Source organism: Harmonia axyridis, chromosome 2, assembly GCF_914767665.1.
Source record: "Harmonia axyridis chromosome 2, icHarAxyr1.1, whole genome shotgun sequence".
Classification (NCBI taxonomy): Eukaryota; Metazoa; Arthropoda; class Insecta; order Coleoptera; family Coccinellidae; genus Harmonia; species Harmonia axyridis.
The window spans coordinates 56,869,724-56,893,049 of record NC_059502.1 but is presented as its reverse complement, the minus strand read 5'-3'; the positions used below and the strand labels follow the sequence as shown (position 1 = coordinate 56,893,049).

Sequence of the window (23,326 nt, the reverse complement as noted above, 5' to 3'; positions counted from 1 at the left end):
AAAGAACTAGCCAGAGGAAACATTTTTTTCGAGAAAATAATTGATGACTTCGCGACAAAGAAAGATCGTCGAATTGATTTGATCTATAAAAATGAATAAAGGGTAAGCAAGCTCATACATTTTCGACCAGAATACATGCGGTCATTTCCACAATATTTTTTGTGGTCTTTATAAGATTTTTTTATATTTTATACATTTATTTATATGTTTTCGTGAGAGGTTTTCTCTATGTTTATTCAAATATATATTTTATGTTGGTAATTGAATATTTTATTATTTCTCTTTTTTCAAGAGTTTCATTTTATTTCAGTTTTCATTGATTTGAGAACTACATTTTTATATTGGGTTATAATAGGGCTATTCTAGGTGAGGTTTCCCATTAAAAACAAAAAACCAACCCGTCCTCTTGGGTGACGTGGAAATCTATTTGTTTATATATATTTATTTATATAGTTATAAGTATGATAAGGGGTGTGGGAAAATTTATATATATTTATATATATATATATATATAACCACGCTAGTGTGAATTAAAAAAATATATATATATATATATATATATATATATATATATATATATATATATATATATATATATATATATATATATATATATATATATATATATATATATATATATATGTGTGTGTGTGTGTGTGTGGCCGACCCACATCTCGAGGGCACGAGCCGTCACTGATTGAAAGTCCGATTTCATGGGAATTCAATTTTTTTCCTATAGGTGAAATTAATGGTACATTTTTGCTGTTATGTTATAACGAACATTTGATCAGGATATGTTGCTGTTTTTCTGTTGGAGATTCTTGTTTTGGTTCATTACTTTTTGTGAATAAGAAGTTTGCTAGTACATGCATAAAGTAAGAGACAACCAAGGTACCAATAATGTTGTTAAAGAAGCCGGAGTTATCGAGAGTAGTAAACTTTTAACAATTCACAATTTTAAACTCATTTTGCTGAACTATTAACATCTGTTATGATTCGATATTGATCTGCATTTTTTTAACTTGAATTGGAGATGCTAAACCAAAAGTATCATACCACTGTTATAATTCACTCATTTTATTCATTAACCAAACCTAAATTACTCCTATATGACATGATTCCATGAAGACAACTTTCAAATGAACAGAATCCATATGTTCTTTTAGATTATCCATGTCATTTGAAACAAAATCACATGAATGACATTTTTTTTGTTTAGAATTCACTTGAATAGCAATTACATATTTTTCAACAGCGTTCTTTTGATTGGAGACATAATCACAAATAGATGACACTTATGCTGCTTTGAATTCAAGAACAGAATCTATATGACTATCAAGATTATGTTTCCAATTGGTGGCATATTCACACAGGTGACAATTATGTTGCTTCGATTTAAAATGAACAGAGTCAGTATGTTTTTCAAGATGATCTTTACGAACTGAAGCATACTCATATAAGTTACACTGAAACTGTTTGTAATTAGACTCTATTATGAAAATTAATGTGTACGTTATACCAAATAAACATCATATTCAATTGTTATCATCAGAAACAATAAAAAAATCGCACATTAATGGTGGAGCGATATAGTGATCATTGAAAAAAATCGAACTAGCAGAATATAGTCTAAAAGTTATTCACAATATGAGTAGCGATAGACGGGTTTCGCTTTTTTTTTAAGCTCTTCGGTACCACATAACCCAACATATAAGATAACCAAATGAAAAAAATCTTTTAGCCCAATCGCAAAACCCCCTGCTTTTACTCACCAGTTATCCAAGTATTCATTCCCGTTGCTATTGATCTGCCTCCACAACTCCTCCCGCTCCCTCTCCCTCGCGTTCAGCGTGTCCTGCAACTTCTGCTTCTGCCTCTGGTACTCCTTCAGCAGATCGCCCTGGAAGTTCTGCTCGTACGGAGACTCGTTCACGATCTGCGCCGCGGCCGCCGCTTGCACCAAGTTCGGAGGCGGTCCCGCCGCCTCCCTGTGCTTCTCGTTCAACGAATCCCTCCTGCTCGACCTTATCGTAGAGGCCGGGGATTCCCTGCCCCTGTGCTCGGGGGTCGACACGTTCGACGCCCTCTGGTCCGGACTCCTGGAGTCCGCCCGGTTCTTCAGCATCATCGGCGTGCTGGTCTGTTCCTGGATCGAGGGCAGCTGCTGAAACTCCGCGTAGCTGTTGCTGAGGAACACTTCGCCCTCGTTCTCGAACAGCCTGTCCACCGACGAGTTCATCAGCTTGTTGTTCTTGATGCCGGTCAGGTGGAAGCTGGCGAAGCTGCTCCTGGTCATGGGGCCGCCGGTGGCTATGTCGCCGGTGCTCATGGCCATCGCTCTTGGGTTGCCGTTGTGGTGCGTCGTGGCGCCGGCCCCGTAGGCCATCCCGTCCAGGACCGGCATCAGAGATCTGGTCATGATGTCGGCCGCGGACTTGGGCCTGGTGAAGGGCATCGCGGAGTGCGGGAAGGTCTTCGGCTTGATCGGCGTGATCAGCATGTGCTCGGCCCACGAGGTCTCCAGGGACGGCCTCTCCAACCTCTCAACGTCGACGTTCAAGGTCTTCTGTTCGAACGGCACGGAGAAGGTCTCGTGCGGCACGCTCTGCAGCCAGCTCAGGAGGCTTAGGTCGGAGTCGCTGAAGCCGACCGAGCCGTCCAACAGTCGCGAGAAGTTCATCTCTTGATTCTGGGAGTCGGTGGAACCGGTGGCCTTGGCCTGGCAGTAGTTGACGCAGGACTCGTACAGGATGCCCTTGATGACAAGCTGTATGAGGCGGTCGTTTTTGGCGGTGGTGTTGGCGTTTACGTCGGTCGATTTGTGATCGCCCGGTAGGAAATCGGAGACTAGGGGGTAGATCTCGCGGAAGCATTGGACGCGCGCGTTGCTCGGATTCCAGTCCTTGTACTGCAGGTGATCGGTCAGTCTGGGCAGCGTGAGGAGCAGGCAGAGGGTGGAGTACTCTTCCTTGGACGGGGCGTATTTCTCTAGGTCGTTCAGCACCTGGAAGAGTCATGAGGTTTAATCAGACTTTTATTAACAATCGTTAAGTTGATCAAAATGAAGAAAAAAAAGATGTGAAGAAGCCGATATGAAGGAAAACTGGAATATTACAGTAAACATGCAAAAGACCAAATAAATGTGTATTGGTGATCAGAACCAAGATTTATCTCTCTTCATAGGTACCAGGCTATTGAACTCTGCACGGGCTAAAAATATCTTGGTCTGAAGATCGAAAATGCTCGATGATGCTATACGCGACGAAAATACTCAGGGTAAGAGGGTGATATCGATGCTGAACAGTATAATAACTGAAGAAAATAAAATTAGAATCTACCACTAGTACATGCTGCTACGTGGTATTATTTCGGCCAATGAACGTGACCATATCAACACATACTATGATATGACGATCAACTGGGATCTATTCAAAAGAACTGGTACGACACAAAATTGCCTGCTGGCCCTACTCCCTCATACATTTCTGAAAACTTGGAATACTCTGGCATAGTGGTGAATTCAAATATGCAGTGGACTCTCGTTTACTGGAAATATCATGGGGCCAAGGTTCCTCTTCGAGTTACGTATAGTTTGACTTAGACGTAGTTCGAGTTATACAGGTCCTTCTTGATTAAATTCGACTTACAGAGGTAATGAGATGTAGAAAAATTCTGCGACTGAGGCTTATCAAATGCTTTCAAATACCTATGGTGAAGCCGCTATTAGTGAAAGATCTTGCCAACAATGGTTTCAACGCTTCAAGAACGTCGATTTTGACGTCGAAGACCAACGTGGCGGTGAAAAATAGAAGGTTTTCGAAGATACAGAATTGAAGGCATTACTTAATCAAGACTCGTGTCAAATGCAACAAGAATAGGCAGGATTATTAGAAGTAACGCAATAAGCATCAAGTCTGAAAGTCATGGGAATGATTCGAAACAATGAATAGTATATAACATTACTAGCAAGGTAAGAGGGTTTTTACTGGCGAATGGAGGATATAATTGACGAGCCGCAGGCGAGTCAGTTACCTCCTTGAGCCAGTAAAACCCGTTACCTTGCGTGTATTGTTTTATATTTTATTTGTTTCTCATTTGTAAAAAGGTTAGATAAATTCCAAAAAAATCTCAATAATTTGTCTCAAATGTCGTAAGCTATCATAGACATGTCTATGTAAGCTATGGAAGCGTTGCCATGAACATGTCTGTTTATTTTTCTTTACATTTGTTTTGGCGAAAGCGAGAATGAATGTACCAAAAGAAATTATTAAGGCAGCCAGTAGTGTACCTTCAAGTTTATTACCTGCAAAATCAGCTTCAAGGTACAAGCGAGAATACGACGACTTCAAAAAGTGGCAAAACAAAAATAGTGTGATTGGGGTAACTGAAGATGTTTTGTTGAATCAACTATCAGCTAGATTCAGCCCTAATACTTTATGGGCAAAATGGTATATGCTGAAAAGCTGCTAGGAAATGAAAGAAACCTGTTTGCAGGTTTGTTTTCCTTAAAAAATTTATTGAAAAATATGACGTTTAGCTGTCATTTGCAGATTTCAAAAGGTAATAGCGTTTCTGAAACGAAAAAATGATCGTTATACGACAAAAAAGGCCAAGGTATTAAGTAAAGAAGAGGCTGAACAATTTCTTTTACATGCTCCTGATGACCAGTGGTTGCTGGCGAAAATTATAACAATATTTGGGATTTTTGGATGTTGTCGATGTGACGAAATTCTCTCCTTAAACATGAATGATGTAGAAGATATGAGAAAATACGTTATTGTGACATTGCGGCAAACAAAAAATTTAACAACAAGAAGATTCACCATAACCGATGATGGCTGCAGCTTCAAGCCTTGCATGTTATACAGAAAATATGTAAATCTTCGGCCTCCTGGAACAGAAAGCCTAAGATTTTTTTTGACATACCGACATGGAAAGTGCAACATATATGACGATAAAACAAATTTTTCTAATGTAAATAATTCTACTAACTTGTAAAAATTTTGCAAGTTAACTGTCAGTTTTACAAGTTAGTGACTTGATAAAATAAACTTTCTTGATTAATATTGTGTTTTTGGAAACTGACGTTTACAAATGAGAAACAAATAAATTTAGTGCCATACTAGTTGAAGTCGAGTGATGTTGAACGGCGTTTATTTCCTGGTGAACAGTTGCTTGCAAGGCAGAGACGGAAGGATTTCTGAATCTCATTGTGACTGGATACGAAGAATGGGTTCATTACGGTAATCCCAAGCGCAAAAATTCATGGCGATATGCCGGCGATGCCTCCACGTCGACGGCCAAATCGAATATTCACGGTTTCAAGGTCTTTCTCAGTATTTGTTTGAACCAGCTCGGCGTAGTGTATTATGAGTTGTAAAAACCAATCACAGGCGATTGCTATCGAACGCATTTAATGCGTTTGAGCTGAGCTTTGAAGAACAAACGGCCGCAATACACCGAGAAACATGATAAAGTGATTTTAGCGCGTGACAATATTCGATTTCATGATTCGAAAGTGGTCAAGACATACTTGGAAATTTTGAAATGGGAAGTCCTACCCCTCTCGCCGTATTCTCCAAACGTTGCTCCCTCGGACTATCACTCGTTTCTATCAGTGGCACACGGCCTGGCTGACCAGCACTTCCGATCTTATGAAGAAATTAAAAATTGGATCGATTCGTGGATTGCTTCAAAATATGACCAATTTTTTCAACGCGGGATTCGTACGCTACCCGAAAGATGGAAGAAAGTAGTGGTCAGCGATCGAAAATAGGTACTTTGAATCATAAATGTATAACCAGTTTATTAAAATAAAGCCTCGAAAAATTCCCTAAAAAAAACGAAGGAAGCAAAGTTGTACGCAAAGGTAAAAAAAAAATTTTTTGGCCTCAGGTTCAACCCGAAGTTATCGCAACAAATAACAACACCCACCTTGACGACTTCCTCAACCGCGTTGTCCACGTTGCCACCCTGTCCATTCGCCTCGGATTTGATGCAGAGCAGCTCGATGTACTTGTGTTTCAGTATCGCGTAGGTGAACTTCCTCATGTCGAACGTCTGCAACGCCTCCAGGGGCTGTATGAACTCCAGGACGTCGTCCCATTGCCCGTCCAGGATCAGCTGTCGCAGGAACAGCACGTCGTCCGAGTAGTTGCCGTTGATGACGCCGGTCTCGCGCTCGAGGCTCAGCTGGGAGATGTGGAGCTCGCGGTTGTGCAGGAATTCCAGGGCCAGTCTCACCACGTCCTCCTCCCGAAGAGTCAGCCTCGCCGAGGGCATAACGTAGCGGATCTTCAATCTGCGAAAACGAAAAAGATATGTTAAGCTGACAGAATACGAGGTGAATCAGGGCTCAACATGTTACATGGCGCCACTATCTACAAATTTATGATTTTCGGGAAGTTGCAATGAATTCAAGTGTGTACATGGTGTAAACAGGCAGATAAAGCATGCAGGGTTGCCGGTGCACTTCGCGACTACATATTCAACAACAAACATATGAGTAAACATTCGAAAGCCAGGATCTACAAAACTTGTGTTCGACCCATCAAGACGTACGGCATAGAAACTCGAGCAGATAACAAGAGAACAAAGTCCATCTTAAGAACGACGGAAATGAAGATAAGCCATCCGAGAGGAATGCCAGACTCAGGACATACTAAGTGGGGAAGAAAACGACGACGATATTGGAACGACCACGTCAGCAGAATGGACGCAGGCAGAATTGCTAGGATAGCCCGAGACGGAATCCCAGGTATCAAAAGACCAGTCGGCAGACCCCTAAGCGCTGGAAAGACTCCTGGATATCTACATCCACCGAGGATCAAGTGTAATATACAAGCCCTAGGCTTAAATTAAGAAGAAGAAGACATGGTGGGCAGCTTCCGATGTTTTAGCACTACAATTTTTAAATCAGAGGAGATAGACAATATCTTACACCCCATTCTCGTTCTCTTTTTCTGAGAAACTAACAAGAGTACTATTCATTTTTGCCAGCTTCTTTTGTTTTCGAGTTAAAAGCGAAAATTAGAAAAATGGCGATATCCAAAAAAATGTATATCTCCCTTAATACTGATGTTAGAGCTCTGAAATTAAAACATTATACGGCACATTTTCACTCCAAGATGAAAAAAATGGCACAGAAATCTAGTGTTCTCGTTCAAAAAAGTTTACAATAAACTCTCTGATTATACGAGTGTATACAAAAGTTTCTCCCAAAAACTGAAAGAATCGACCAAGCGATTTCAGTACAGTATCGAAAGGAATCTGGGCTGAAGAATCTATTTAAAAACGGTAGTGTACACCCTTAAAGGTTATAAGGTTCGAGAAGCCAATGTCCTTCATAGAGTTCTTGAGCTGCGTGCTCATGTTTCAACATGTTTTAACGGATTTTCAGTCGTTCATTTTCTTGTCTAACTTGGGAAATGATAGTAGTTCCTTATCGAATTAATTATCTTCCCATTTTCATCGAATATTTGATTGTGTGGGGTGATTTGGATGGATGAGAATTGCAGTTCAACTCTCAAGAAGTTGGATCTTGAAGTTCAGGAAATATGAAACCTTACCAGGAAATAAATAGAAATTATCAAATTTGTTATAGCGGCCATTTTTGTACATCAGGCTTGACATGATACTAAATTTAAATTGTTGAATATCTAAAACAATAATTATTCTCAAGTAATCAATCACCATATAATATACAAGGTGGCAATTTGAACAGGTACAACCAGAAAAAATTCAGAGGTTCGCGTGGGGAAATTTTATACGGTTAGTTCCAATCAATTTGTATCAACCCTGTGACCGTGATGACAACAACCTCTAAAATATTAAATGGAAAGGTAGTTGAAAGGCACCTTGTTTTGATGTAATAATAATAGCAGCCAAGTTTTCGATTCCGGAAAAAGTACCTCCTCGAACGGGACTCGAACCAACAACCTCCGAATCACTAGTCGGGTGCTCTTACCAACAGAGCTACCGAGGAAGCTGAACGTTCACCGTATATCGAGGAACCACTTATCCCAAAATCAAATGTTAATGGTATCCTTCACAAATTACGGTGTTTTTTGCAAGAGTATGGAAAGTTTTTAAATATTGGAAGGAAACTCATACACTATCAGTGATCATCAAGATTTAGGTTTAGGGGGCATAGTAAAAAGAATCATGATGATCACCGATAGTGTACGAGTTTCCTTTCATTGGAACGAGATATCAATTATTTCTATAGTTGTAAGAGTTTTGTTATTGTTTTTCATTGAATTAATTGAATAAAAACCTTTATTATTATTATTATTATATCAAGGTTGGTACCTTTTCAACTTATATAAGATTATTTTTTTAATTCAAAGGCTACATAACCGAGAAGGATTAATGACAATAATTTTGCATATTCAAATGAACTAGATCTATAAGTGTAAAATTTTACATATTCATTCCAATGGAACTTTTGAATTCTGATGTCCACTATCATTTTAAAGGTACAACTTTAAAATTTTCATTCAATCATATCCCTGAAAGCAGTTTTAATATATTGTAAAAGGAGAAGGGGTTTCCTTTGTCACAGTAATTACACCCCCTTTCAGAAAACAAGCCTCAGGATCTTATACTATCTTCAATGAAGGTGGTATTAGACCTGTGTATCAACTGTAAAAACTGAAAAGGAGTTTTCTTTGTCAGAGTTATTACACCCCAATTCAGAAAACTAGTCTCAGAATATTCTACTCAAACTTTAATAAAGGTGGTGTTAGACGTCTGTATGAGTAGATAGTTGATACTTTGGACAGGTGTTAAAATTGCAAGGAAATAAGAAATTTTGTTTCTGAAGAAGTAGAGGCCTCATCGGAGAAACTGTTTTGCCTTCATTGAGAACCCTAATCATTTAGCTAGAAGACACACATAAGAACCAATATTGAGAGGTGAATCAGTTCGCAGAATCTTGCAGAACGGTTCGGGCTTCCATCTATATCTCTATCGTCCAAAACTACTTTGGTGGGACTACCAATATCTAGAAGATTTTGCTGAATGCGTCTTGGATTAGAATGAAAACGCCATTATCTTTACAATGGCATTGTTTACTCTTACAAGCCAAGCACTCCCCAACGATTTGAAAGGAACTCAAACCACATAAACCCCATATTGAAAAGTTAGCATTAGGATTTATGAGTATGTGTTTTGATAAAGAATTAAGCTCACGAAAGTAAACATAAGTAATTAATCGTGAGAGAACTCTATAGTTTCGAACTTGCTTCATCTTTAATGCAATAACGAAATGAAGGTCATTAGTAGGTCAAGGAACTTTCAAGGAAGTTTAATTATTTAGGGGTGAAACCGGCAAGTAAAACTTCATCGGGGAATGGTTCCCACATTAAGAACATGAAATCGACATACTGAATGTTTTAGTGCCACCTGGGGGTAGCCTATTGAACTGGATTTTCACATCAATGTTTTAATTTAAATCTTAATATATTATTCAAGAAAATACCTAATTACTCACGTGTTAGGTTTCGAATGATCATCCATTTTCACACACTACATACAGTTTCTCATTGAACATAAATTCATAAGATCAAACACGAGCTTCAAAATAACACAGAAGGTACCTAACGAAAAAAAAACGACGAAGACGATCAAGACGATATTTAATTTCGTACGCCGAAAAAAAGAAACATAATAATATATGACGAGTGTCGTGCACCGATACAATGCAATTATTGAACGGAACTGCCTATTATTGACCCGAAAGAGATACACTAGCAATCAATATAATTGGTAGTGGCCATATATTTAGACGATAGTTTCATGTTCCTCCAAATCAATATCCAGATGACCATCTCTCATCAAAATCAATATAATTTGGTTGAAACGTAACACATATAAGGGATAAGGGGGTTATATCCTCTAAGAAGGAATATCCTTCATAAGTCAAAACGCTCAATAATTTAATCGTGCAAAAATTGAATCAACGAAATCATCAACCTGCGGTTATATCAAAGGGGAAGATCTGTCATAAATGCCAAATTGATGATAAACAATAGCGTAAAAATTAATGAGTTTCTTTAGTAAAAGCTACGAACTACTCGATTTGAATCTTCGGCACTCATGATTTCTCCAATTTTTTGGACCCTAAAGTGAATAAATAATACCATATTATGTCTAATTATCCCTTTGTCGCAAATAATCTCTTTGTCGGCACTTTTTCACTCGCAAAGATATGGGTCAGTAGTTTTAGTATATTTTGTTGATTAGTTTGAATATTTCCTATTATTTTATCTATTATATTCCGTGTTCGACTTTTGATGTGTGTTGCATGATCTCAAAACTAATCCAAATCTTGTTATGGTTAAGCACATTTATTCGGAAAAATTCTTCAAAAGAAGGAAAATTGGTGAAGTCGAATTTTCAAGATTCTCGAGTTTGAATATAATAGCCAACAATTCTAATGAAAATCAATCTCAAGAAGTGTCAAAGGACATTAGAAACCGATAACCAATTTTTTTTCCGTTTATAACTCTTTATCATACCCCCAGGCTTATGTTGGGTACGCCACTGTTTGGAATGAGAGTATGACATTTTCCTGAGGAAAGTTAGTGTAAAATAGAATCATGAAATGTATGTAGAGTTTGAGACGAAGAGAAAATTTTTATGTGAAGAAAGATCAACAAATCCGAAACCATGGTTTCAAAATTGGACAAAAATAACTATTAGTGAAACATTCCTCAATTATGATGAGGAGTTTATTTAGTGCAGTAGCGGAAGTACGTTTATAGGTAAGAATTTCGAATTAATATTTGAACCACGTATTCAAGCGGAATATTTATGATATTTTTTTCAAATGAAGACCTCTGGACTATGAATATTCTGGTGACCTCGAAAAATCTTTTGACCTATTATTATTATTTCAAAGACAAAGCAGAGCAGTAGACAATCTTAGCAGATGTCACAAAAAAAAAGAAGTAATATCGAAAAAATCTTATGGATATAGTTCAAATTCATTTGCAATAAATTTTTCCTTTAATTATTTCCACCTAGTTGTTTTCAATCACCCTCGTATCATTTATGTCGTTTATTTCAACATCAAATATCACAAAAAAAAAATGAGGATGGCAGTTTCAAGCTACGTACGTAATTTTAGGATGATCGACTCGGAATCAGAAGAAATTTGAGAAAAATATGGGAAAAGACCTTAGTATTTCAATTAACAACAGATCCAACAGAATTAGTATTTTACGTTTAGATAAAATATCATAGTATCAAGCCTGAACAAAATTTCGTGTATATCTATTGCATCATAAGAATCAAAGCAAACTCAAGCAAAATATTGAAAAAAACACAATATTTTAGTGACATAAGATTTCACCCAGATGAAATTTTGCGAGTATATGTATAACAATGTCCAGCATCACTGAAAACTTTGTGTAAATTTTCGCCGAATATGGAAATAATAGCAATATTATCGAATGAATGAATGCCGTCGATGCTTCTATCGTTTTTTTTATACTTACATTAAAATAAAAATCCTTTGATTTCAAGACTGACCCTGTAGGTTTCACATCAATATTTTCATCATTCAGAGTACCTTTCAGGATCTCGATAAAAAAGGATTTGAAAAGCGAAAAAAACCCTCATTCACAACGTACTCGAAAGATGAAACGTCCACTCGTAGAAAATTGGATCCTCAATATTTCATGAGCTCTCTGAGAACCAACCCTGGATGCATAAAGCATCTCTTTCGCCTCTTCTACATGTGGTGAAACGCTTTACGTTTGATTTTAAGCGGCTACTCAAATCTAAAACACGAATATCACAGATAGTACAAATTTTATACATCAGTGATCCTTTTCGATCCTTACAGAATATCCCAACTGTTGTTTAAAAAAGGCACCGCAATATTTGAGAAGGTTATTCAGTTTTATAAAGAAAATTTTTCAAACATTACTGTTCACATAGTGTTGAGTTTAAAAAAACTTAAATTCGACAACGTTATTGTGATTTTGATAGCTTATTTATACATGGTAAAAAAACCATGTATTTGTACTTCAATTTCTCAGCACCCTGTGGAAAATTAGTAGAGTAAACGCTCTGTTTATTACAAGGACCATCCTTTTCGCCATCTTCCAGTTTTCATTTCACTTTGATATCTTGATTTTTTTGAAGATACACGTATTAAAATAAAATCTTGAAAATTAAATGAAAATAAAAATAATTTTATTGGTAATGTTTTAATATTCACCAGGAATTTGAAACAAAAAGAAAAACATAATGGCATTTTTCAATATCTCTGATGCCCATCTCTAGCGGAAATAACTGAGACATCGAATCGATAAGATGAATAATGCTATCTTGTGAATAATGCCATCTTGAGGAATTCCGTAAAATTCAGATTGTGACTCCAAACGCAGTTAGTCAAGTGTATTATAGGTAGTATAGGACGACGACGAATCTTCATACCAGAAATGTATAAGGTGTTTTTTTTTCGAGGTATATTTCTTTAAGTTGGCATTACTGTTCAAGATGGCGACCGATTTAACAGCTGTCAAGTGATTTATTCTCAATTTAGTTTGGCAATTCATCATGATTAGACAATGGTGATCGGTATAGAGCCATGATTACTAACTTTCTCATTCCTGAATTGAACAACCATGATGTCCAGGAGCTGTGGTTCCAACAAGACGGCGCAACATGTCACACAGTTCGTGCCACAATCGATTTATTGAAAGACACGTTTGGTGACCGCCTAATTTCACGTTTTGGACCTGCGAATTGGCCTCCAAGATCTTGTGATTTAACACCGCTAGACTACTTTCTGTGGAGCTATGTAAAGTCATTGGTCTATGCGGATAAGCCACAAACCCTTGACCATTTGGAAGACAACATTCGCCGTGTTATTGCCGATATACGGCCACAAATGTTGGAAAAAGTCATCGAAAATTGTACGTCCAGATTGGACTACATCCGAGCCAGCCGTGGCGGTCATATGCCAGAAATCATATTTAAAATGTAATGCCACAAGATTATCTTGCGGATAAATAAAATTCATGTCAATCGAATAATTCATCGTTGTTTTATTGCAATTTAAAGTTCTATAGCTCTAAAAAAAACCCCCTTTACAATCGGATTCGGATCCGGGCTACATGATGGCCAATCTAATCGTTGAATATCAACCTCATCCAAATATTGGTTGACAATGTCTTGTATGTAACGTTGAGCATTTAGAGCTCAGTTTCAATAAATAATAATTCGGTACGTGGTACTCTTGATATGCTGCCCTGTTCCTCAATAGAGGGTGCGTGTTCATGAAATTCCAGGCTTTTATTCGAATACGTGTATCTACAAAAGAAATCAAGACATCAAGGTGAAATAAAAACTGGAAAATGGCGAAAACGATGGTCCTTGTAATAAACTGGGAGTAAACTCTACAAATTTCTCGAACTGTTCCACAGGGTGTTAAGAAATTGAACTACGAATACATGTTTTTTTTTCAATCGGTATGAATAAGCTATCAAATTTCTTGGAAAACTTTTCTGGTGTTTCTTTCCATACCAAAGAATTTATCTTAAATTTGGCGTAAAAACAATTGAAATCGATGAAAACTTCTCAAAGTTGTTGGATAACAAACTTCAGCAAAATTTAAGGTGGCAGAGTTGTGTATGACGCTTCGGATGACAGTTCTGATTGAAATATGTCATTGAAATCCGGACCACGACATGGATAATCCAGTATAACAACCTGAGAATAATTATTCGAAATACGATTTGTCACAAGACCTCCAAGTGATCCTCGTCTTGTTCCGACTAATACCGACCCTGAAAAACGGTAGTATCAACATTAACACGCGTTTAATTATTTCTTTCATCGTTGAGAAACACGACTACCCGATAATTAACTTTTTATCATATTCGCATTACCTCAGTTCTTTCATATTCAGATAAGGAAATACCTCCTGGTGGTTCGTCAAGTCAGTTGCATTCTTTGCCGCTTTCCAATAAAGGACAACAGCATTCTGTTGGCCGTTATCTGCGTCGATCGTAGGAAAGTGTGATCGAGATTTGTTCATTCAGCCAACTTTCACGGAAAAAAGAATATTTTCCGAAACTTCGACAATTAAAAACTACGGCATTGCTAAAACTTGAACGATGCACACTTCAACAACTCATCGAAATTGTTAAAATTCACTACAAAAATGGTGGTCACGATTCGCAAAACTAAAGCAGTTTTGGGTCATCGTGAAGCACCTTCTCAGCCGGCAATAATAATAATTATATGTTTTATTATGTGAATATTAAATTTCAATAACATTAAACACAATAAACGTCAATTTGGAATGCACAAACTAAAAATTCTTTGATATTACAAGGTTCAAATTCTAACAAAAAATTAATAGTATATAATTCAACGTGCGGTAATGTAGGATATAACTCACGCAGATGAAGTTTGTAGCACGAGCCGCAGGCGAGTGCTGTAATGTATCAAGTGAGTTATGACCATTATCGCAAGTTGAATACTATAATTTATATACGACTATAACAATAAATACTAAGATGCAAGTACAGAGGAAGAATTTTATTGACAAACCTCAGAAGTTACCAATAAACGTCAAAATTATCAAAGTGACATTCCTTCCCACAATATCAATAATGGAACAACCGAATAGAAGCACAGAACCATCTTTTTCGATTTATCATAGTGAGTTATAGCAGTGAGTTATTATAACTCAAGTTTTTTGTTAATATATACTATTAATTTCTCAAAAGCAGTTAATAAGCAGAATAATGAATATATAATTCAATAGGAGTAGATAAAGACATTTATCTATCTATTTACCTATATAATTCAATAGGAATAGATAAATATCTTTATCTACTCCTATTGAATTATATATTCATTATTCAAATACTTTTGAGCAATTAATAGTATATAACTATTAACAAACAGCGTGAGTTATAATTACTCACTACTATAACTCACTATAATAAATCGGAAAAGATGGATCTGTGCTTCTATTCGATTGACCGAAAGGGAACATTCCATTATTGTTATTGAGGGGAGGAATGTTCGAGGAAACGTCACTTTGATAATTTTGACGTTTTCAAATTGAGTAGGGAATGTTTTTTGGTATATTTTAGTGAACTGAGCACTAAATATAAAACATCGTCTTTAATCTCTATGGACTTTCCACTCCATGCTAAGAACCCCACTCAACATGAATAATGGAATCAATATAGACAATTTAAAATTACGTAATCACAGACTCTAAAAAGGCAAAATTTTTACTGGTTGTTCAAAATTCACACTTAATTTTATCAATAAAAAAAATGACTAATTACAATCTAAAATTTGTATAGCATTGTTATAGGTAACTATTAAGGTTTTTCAATAAAATTCTATCTCTGTACTCTGTACTGGATTCGAGCTAGCTGAAGCTAGTTCGATTGCGACACTAAGTTTCCATCTCTCTTGTATTCGGGATCGAGCACAAATGTTTACTTTCCGTTCCTTCTAAGTCTGCATTTGTTCCTTAGTATTTCTTGTTATAGTCGTAGATAAAGTATAGTATTCAACTTGCGGTAATGGTCATAACTTGATGAATTACAGCACTCGCCTGCGGCTCGTGCAACAATCTTCATCTACGTGAGTTATGACCTACATTACCGCTCGTTGAATAATATACTATTTTCTTGAATTCTCTCTCAAATTTTGGCTAAGTCTAGCAGACCTGAGAAATTTATTGTAGAATTTTATACCATTATGAAATGCTCCCTGTCAGCGTTAATATGTGCTTTGGGAGGTTATAGTACAGCGTTTAGGTGTTTCGAACTGTTTGTGGAAGGTATGCTTCAAATAAATGTTTATTTTTGAAAAGAAAGAAGACACATTCCTGAATATATACTCAATACATAGTCAGTATCTTATTTTCTTCTCTTACTTCTTCGTTACAGGATTGTCTATAATTCATCCTGGCTAGTAGTCTCAAGGTCCTTTATTGAGTAATGAAGAGGTGCTCGGTTTCGCTGCTGCTTCCCAAGAATATATTTTCATATCTCAAGTGAGATTCAAAATTTTCATGGTAAATGGTTTTTAGAATTTCTTGGTTCAAATATTTGACAGGACTCTGATTGTAAAGGGTGTTTTTTTCGAGGTATATAACTCTAAGTTGGCATTACTGTTCAAGATGACGACCGATTAATCAACTGTCAAGTGATTTATTCTCAGTTTGGTTTGGCAATTCATCATGAACAGAATCACGCCTGAACAACGCTTGCAAGTAGTGCTAATGATTCTGTGCGGAATACGTATCGCGCACTACGTCCATTAGCGATGAAGTGCACTTCTGGTTGAATGGCTACGTCAACAAACAAAACTGCCACATTTAGAGTGAAGCTAATCCTCGAGTGTATGTCAAAACACTGTTACATCAAAAAAAAAACTGACTGTTTGGTGCGCTTTATGGGCTGGTGGAATCATTGGTCCTTACTTCTTCAAAAACGATGATGGCCAGAACGTTACAGTCAATGGTTATCGGTATAGAGCCATGATTACTATCATTTTCATTCCTGAATTGAACAACCATGATGTCCAGGAGCTGTGGTTCCAACAAGACGGCGCAACATGTCACACAGCTCTTGCCACAATCGATTCATTGAAAGACACGTTTGGTGACCGCCTAATTTCACGTTTTTGACCTGTGAATTGGCCTCCAAGATCTTGTCATTTAACACCGCTAGACTACTTTCTGTGGGGCTATGTAAAGTCATTGGTCTATGCGGATAAGCCACAAACCCTTGACCATTTGAAAGACAACATTCGCCGTGTTATTGCCGATATACGGCCACAAATGTTGGAAAGAGTCATCGAAAATTGGACGTCCAGATTGGACTACATCCGAGCCAGCCGTGGCGGTCATAAGCCAGAAATCATATTTAAAATGTAATGCCACAAGATTATCTTGCGGATAAATAAAATTCATGTCAATCGAATAATCCATCGTTGTTTTATTGCAATTCAAAGTTCTATAGCTCTAAAAAAAATACCTTTATAACAGGTGCTATTGAGTTTTTGGTTGACTTGAAGTGGAACTGGTGGAAAAATTTGAGCTGAGAGAAGTTAGTGATGTGAAAAATCGAAAACCCAGGTTTATCGATTCCTTGTCGATCTTGGGAATTAGGCATTTCACAAATGACATTACACCATATTTTTCTTAAAGACTTAGGTCGTAGGGCCAGTTGCACCTTTTGCCTAAACATTGATTAAAAATTTAAACGTTGATTACTCTATGATTTCTCAAGAGAAATCAGAAATTAATCAATGTTTAGGCAAATGGTGCAACTAGCCCTTAAGGCTTTTATAATTCAGTTTACACAAAGGCTCAAGCTGGACAATCATCAGCAACACCTTATCTTCGCAGATTGGATCTTTGAAATGCGTCAAAATTATCCGAATTTCCATTTAAAAAAATCATCTTGTGAGATAAGGCCCAGTTTCACCTCAGAGGTTACGTTAAAGAACGGAATTGCAGCATTTGGGGTCAGGCAAATTCAAAAAAATGATTGTCGAAAAGCCTCTACATCCTCAACGTGAAACTATTTGGTGCAGTTTTTGGACCTTATTCATTCGAAAATGAGGCTGGTGCAACTGTAACGGTGAATGAATTGCTCCACCGAGTATGTTATCATGACAGGAAGATGAAAATACCGAAATACTTGCAAACTTTACCTACACGGCATTCTGAATGATTCAATACACAAACATAGCTACTAACAGATTATTAGTTTTAATTGTTTAAATGCTGCTTTCATACGGATTTAACATTAGGACATGTCAAATTTCATTATCAATGAAACAACAGTGAATAATGTTCTTGGAATTATAATTCGAGATCTTCGAATCATTATTTTTAATTTATTTATTTTATTGAATTATTGTACAGAGTGTCCCAAATTCGATACTCACTGAAAGCATCCCGAGAACCCTGCAAGGTTTATCATGAAATTTTTCATAAGGAATTCGAAAGTTTAAAAATCTCTTTGGAGTCTTGTTAAAGTAAAGACTCAATTCAAATTTCAATGCATAAGCCCATATTTGAGTAGGAAAGCCTGAGTCAAAAATTAGGCTTCTAATTTTGACCTGTAACTCACGATTGCATCTTTCAGCAGTGCCATTATGGCTAGGGGTATGAGGTGCTTGGTTTCACAAGTTATTGACTCCTTTTCTGAAATTGATTTCATACTTTCGGTCATATATTCTGTACCATTATCTCTGAAAACTTCCCAAATTCTATGTGGCCCACAATTTTTTGCGTTATTGGAAAGGCTCAAGCATATCTAGAATCATTATCTATGAATGTTATGATATACCTAGCGCCAAATTCTTAAGAACTCTCTCAAGAATCTCCGATCTCTTTTTTCAAAATAATAAGATATCAGAAACAGATCATAGCTATATTGATTCGTTCTCGTGTTACAGGGCGTTTCTGAAAATAATTTTTTCAAATATTTCTCTATTTCTGTTCGAGATATTCGGAAAATTCTAAAACGTTTTTTTCAGTAATTTTTTGGTTGATATGATACTCATGACAGATCATATAGAATTCAATTACAGTTTTAGAGATATAGAGGGGTGTTTGTGTTACTTAAAAAGGACATCCTATCTTTTTCGAAACAGTTTTTCAAAAATGTCATCCGTTTCAAAGATATTGAGTTTTTCGACTTAATTTTTTCGATGGAACACCTCATATAAAAATATTTTTCATTAATTTGGAGATTTAATTCAATTTGTGTCCATTGAATAATTATAATCAATGCATATTCAACGTTATTCCACAGAATACACATGGTCCAGTGGAACAGTTCAACAATCAAAACATCTGCGTGATACGATATCGAATGAACGAGTGTTCTCTTTCAATGGCGAAGTGGGGAGGGTCACAGTTGCGGACTGTACTGCCGGCTGCGGCTTGAATATTAGGCGCTCTCCAAGGCTTTCAGTTCTCGAGATGCTTTCAGTGAGCATCGAATTTGGAACACCCTGTATAACTTGGCACAAAGCAAAACCATTTCCATTTTGATAGATTAATCGATTAATGTCATAGGTGCGAAATTCGAGCACTGACGTGGCATTAGACGCTTTTGAGCACTCGTTCGTTCATGCTTCTTTGGAGACCACAAACTGTATATGATGGTTATACATTCCATGTGATTTACTATTATGTGTTGTAGGTTTTGTTGATGCGATGACGAAATTTGGCATAAAATTCAAGTGGTTGTTTTACACATAGAAGCTCAATTTCAAACTTGTCAGTTATATTTTCGCCGAATTACAATGTGGTGTTATCCTATCGTAAATAATAACTGGAATCGTGACGAAATGCTAGAGCTATTTGTTCCTGGAACGACCTCTCGAAAATACTCAAACGTCGTATAGGGCGCAAAGGTATGTAGGAACCAAAAAATATATTTACAATAAGCCCAAACGAATACCGGCTCGGACAGAAATAGCATTAAATATATACAGAAATAGAATATTCCTATTTATGAAGTGTTATCTAAGAGAATTTAGATGAAGTTCAATTTCGGTGTTATTTCAGTTAACACATTGTCATTCAAGCTAGATATGACTTTCTCAGAAATTGCTACTACAACATTATTTACATCATCGAAGGTGTGTTGGCATGGGAGGGTCGCGAAAATTGTTTCTCTGACCTTCAGTATGGCTCTAATAACTATGAAATAAAACAATTGTTATAGTTTATTTGATGGGTAAATTTCGTATGAAATATACAAACCGCCATTTTCTCTCGAACCCTTTGACCGACTTCAACAATCCCTTTTTTTAATTGTAGTTTGATTCCTCGAGAATTTGACTGCTGTCCTCAGTAACTTTGTTTTTTTTTATATACGGGGGTGAACAAAAAAAAATGAAAAGTAAGCTTTTATTCAGAACACCTTGTGGAGTAAATCGTTGAGAAACGAGAATGTTTACAAACACATAGATGTTGCCTCATCTATTCTGAACATATCCTCTTTATTAGTAGTTGCGATATCTTAATTTTGGGAGATATTACTTCACTTTGAATAGTTCTATTAAACCGAAATTTTGTCCGTTCCCCTAATTTTGTCGGTGGATATAATTGTTCTTCGAGGCATTATTGAGTCATTCTTCAATTTGTTGGAGGATATTCAATAGTATCTCAAGCACCTACCGAAGTTCAAAAATGAGTACGCTTTATTTTATGCTAGAGCTCATCGATTTATATGATTTTTTCACTATTATTCATTTTCAAGATTATGTCATTGCGGAAAGTCGTTAGTTATTAATTTTTTATTGAAGAATAAATATATGCATGATATAACTTTCCGAACAAATATTTATTTTTTATGAACTTCCACAAAAAAAATATTTTACAAAAAGTCTTGTCGAAAGCTGAACAAACGACATTCATTAAATTAAAAAGGAAGTCGTAAAAACGTATTTTGAATTCTTGCATGTGGTAGAAAAAGAGAGGAACTATCGAGAATTCTTCACTCATCCTGAAAAGTGTTGAAATCTCGAAAACGCTGAGGAGGGAGTACTCCTCCCTCCCCACGAGAAAGCCACTTGGTATAAACTCCTCTCAACTGTTGAAAACGATCTTCAGAGGTAGTCCGAAGTTTAGGAAAATCTATTCTGTCTGCAGCCGATGGCATAAATACAGTAATATCCCCTAACGTCCAAAACGTGCTTAATGGTTTGAAATTCTTATAATCGGAGTGTTCACGACATCAAATGACTCGGTCTTGTTTGAAGTAATTCCCGTTACTTGTGGCCCAAATTTGTTTGCTTGGGAGAATGGGATACGAAAGTGAAGATCCAAAAGAAACGATTTGATAGTGCAATATATACAGGGTGTTTCAAATTAAGTCGGCACCATTGCCAACTCCGTTATTATTGATGCTACGATGTTGGTTAAATGGGCAAACTAGTAGCATTTGTAGTGGCCTTCTCGATGCCAAAAAAAAAATTGACAGTCGCGTTGTCATAATGTTTCATAAAATGATATTTTTTTTCAATGGAACACCTTATATTTTTTCATTCATTTCGATTCGTAATAACATTCTCAACAACAAAGCTCAATCACCTTTCTTCCTCAAGTGGAAAATGAGCGACTTATTTTGAAATATTTTTTTTCTTTCTCTAGTACAAAAAATTTATTTGTTTCGGCCAATAATACCTCATGATTGTCCAAACACCCATTTTTTGTACTCATACGAATGACAATATTTCGTTACTAATAGCAAAATAAGTCAGTAAAAAAACATAAATTGCGCTGGGATGTGAACTCGTGAAACCCGTGATCATCATGTCGCACCACTCAATTGACACCACTAAGCTATTTGTATTAATATACAAAACGATAATTTCCATCTTGAAGCCATTTAGTAAGTCGCATTCATTTTGTGAATCAATAGTAGAAGAAGAGTAGAAGGGCCCAAATAGGTGTTCAACAAGAAGGCAGTATTTGTGAACATTTACTCGATATTTTATAGCGCTTTATCAAATCCGTTTGTTATAAATGTTTCTTATTAATACAACTGTCTTATTTTCACCTTTCACCAGCTTTGTTGTTGAGAATGTTATTACGAATCGAAATGCATGAAAAAATATAGTGTGTTCCATTGAAAAAAATATCATTTTATGGAACATTAAGACAACGCGACTGTCTATTTTTTTTGTTTTGGGCACTGTGAATGTAATGTTGGGTTACTAAAACTATGAACCCTGCTACACTTTTGTAGGTGTTCTCAATGCTAACAGTTTTCGTCGCAACTAACAGTCAGCTACTATTTTAGTTAATGGAGGAGGTGATATCGTCCAACTCAAACGTCATGGAGGTTGGAAAAGTTCCTCTACATCCGAGGGATATATCGAAAAAAGCATTAATAATGAAATTGAAACGGAACAGACAATCTTGGGTAAAGGCTAAAGTGCAAATTGTATCAATCGAACCAGAAACAATGGCGTAACATACAATTTCAAACTCATCTAGACTTTCTTCCGGGTCTGGCACAATCATAAAAATTTGTGAAAACTGTACTTTGAATCTTCATTCGTCAAATCATATCAATTTTTGGGAATATGTGAACTGCTCGATTGTAGAAAAATCTTGTGTGCAATTCGAGCGCAAATTCATTGTCGATTTCAATCGACAGTATATCATTTCGCGCTCTCAATTCTTAATACACAAATAGCTATATCGAATCGAGATTAATAGTATATTATTCAACGAGCGGTACTGTAGGTCATAACTCACGCAGATGAAGTTTGCAGCACGAGCCGCAGGCGAATGCTGTAATTCATCAAGTGAGTTATGACCATTACCGAACGTTGAATACTATACTTTATCTACGACTATAACAATAAATAATGAAATAAGAGTATAGAGCAAGAACTTTATTGACAAACCCTAAAAGTTACCCATAAACCTCAAAATGATCTCTGACATTACTCTCCTCAATAACAATGATGGAATGTTCCCTTTCGGCCGACCGATTAGAAGCACAGAAGTATAGAAGCACAGAGTCTTTTTTTCTGATTTATTATAGTGAGTTATAGCACTTAGTCATTATAACTCACGTAGTTTGTTAATAGATACTATTAATTGCTCAAAAGTAGTTTAATAATGAATATATAATTCAATAGCGATAAATTCACATAAATTACCTCCTCCTTCTGCACTTATCCTTTTTGAACGAATCCGGTACGCAGATGATGGTGCGATAGAGAAGAACCATAACTCACATCGCGACGTCTCATATTCGAGCTTTCGTTCGCCTCGTACGAAAATTTCGAGCAGACGGCGAATTTATATATTTTTTTTTTCAATTTTCTCGTATACGAAGAACCCGAAGAAGCTACCGTTTTTAGCGATTCGCGGAAAAGATGTCTTCGCGGCACCAGTTCAGTGTACGGTTAGTCAACGAGAACTCCTGCCTGGGTTCCGTACAGTTGACGGCTCGGAAGATGGAATTTTCTTATCCCCGATGAACGCCTATGCGTTTTGAGTCAACATGGGAGGAACTGAGACTAATGACCAGACTCGCACATATCCGATGAAAATCGCTGCGAATTTTACATTACGGTTCATTGCGTCTTCGTACGGGAGATAATTAGAGTGCGTTTAGGCGGGAATTTCGAATTGAGATGACACGTGCATTTCTAAACGGTCTGAAAAGTACAGGGTGGGCAAATTTCGATGTTTTAGCACTAAAACTTTTGAACCAGAGGAGATAGACAAAATCTGATAACCCCTTCTCGGTCTCTTTTTCTGAGAAACTAACAAGGGTAGTATTCATTT

General features: G+C 36.6%; 1 protein-coding gene across 3 annotated transcripts in view; it reads right to left on the bottom strand.

Moving 5' to 3' along the window:
- LOC123673902 (WD repeat-containing protein 47) overlaps window positions 1-23,326 on the bottom strand; it is a 126,942-nt gene that overhangs the window by 90,509 nt on the left and 13,107 nt on the right. The window contains exons 1-3 of one of the 3 annotated variants that reach the window (XM_045608658.1): window positions 22,693-22,833; window positions 5,935-6,301; window positions 1,773-3,004 (exon numbers count right to left, since the gene is read on the bottom strand). In XM_045608658.1, the coding sequence (XP_045464614.1) occupies window positions 1,773-3,004; window positions 5,935-6,301; window positions 22,693-22,763 (1,670 nt within the window). In that variant the 5' untranslated portion in view covers window positions 22,764-22,833. Of the gene's footprint in view, window positions 1-1,772; window positions 3,005-5,934; window positions 6,302-22,692; window positions 22,834-23,326 lie in introns of those variants that run through there. The other 2 variants (XM_045608657.1, XM_045608659.1) reach the window with 2 other exon arrangements.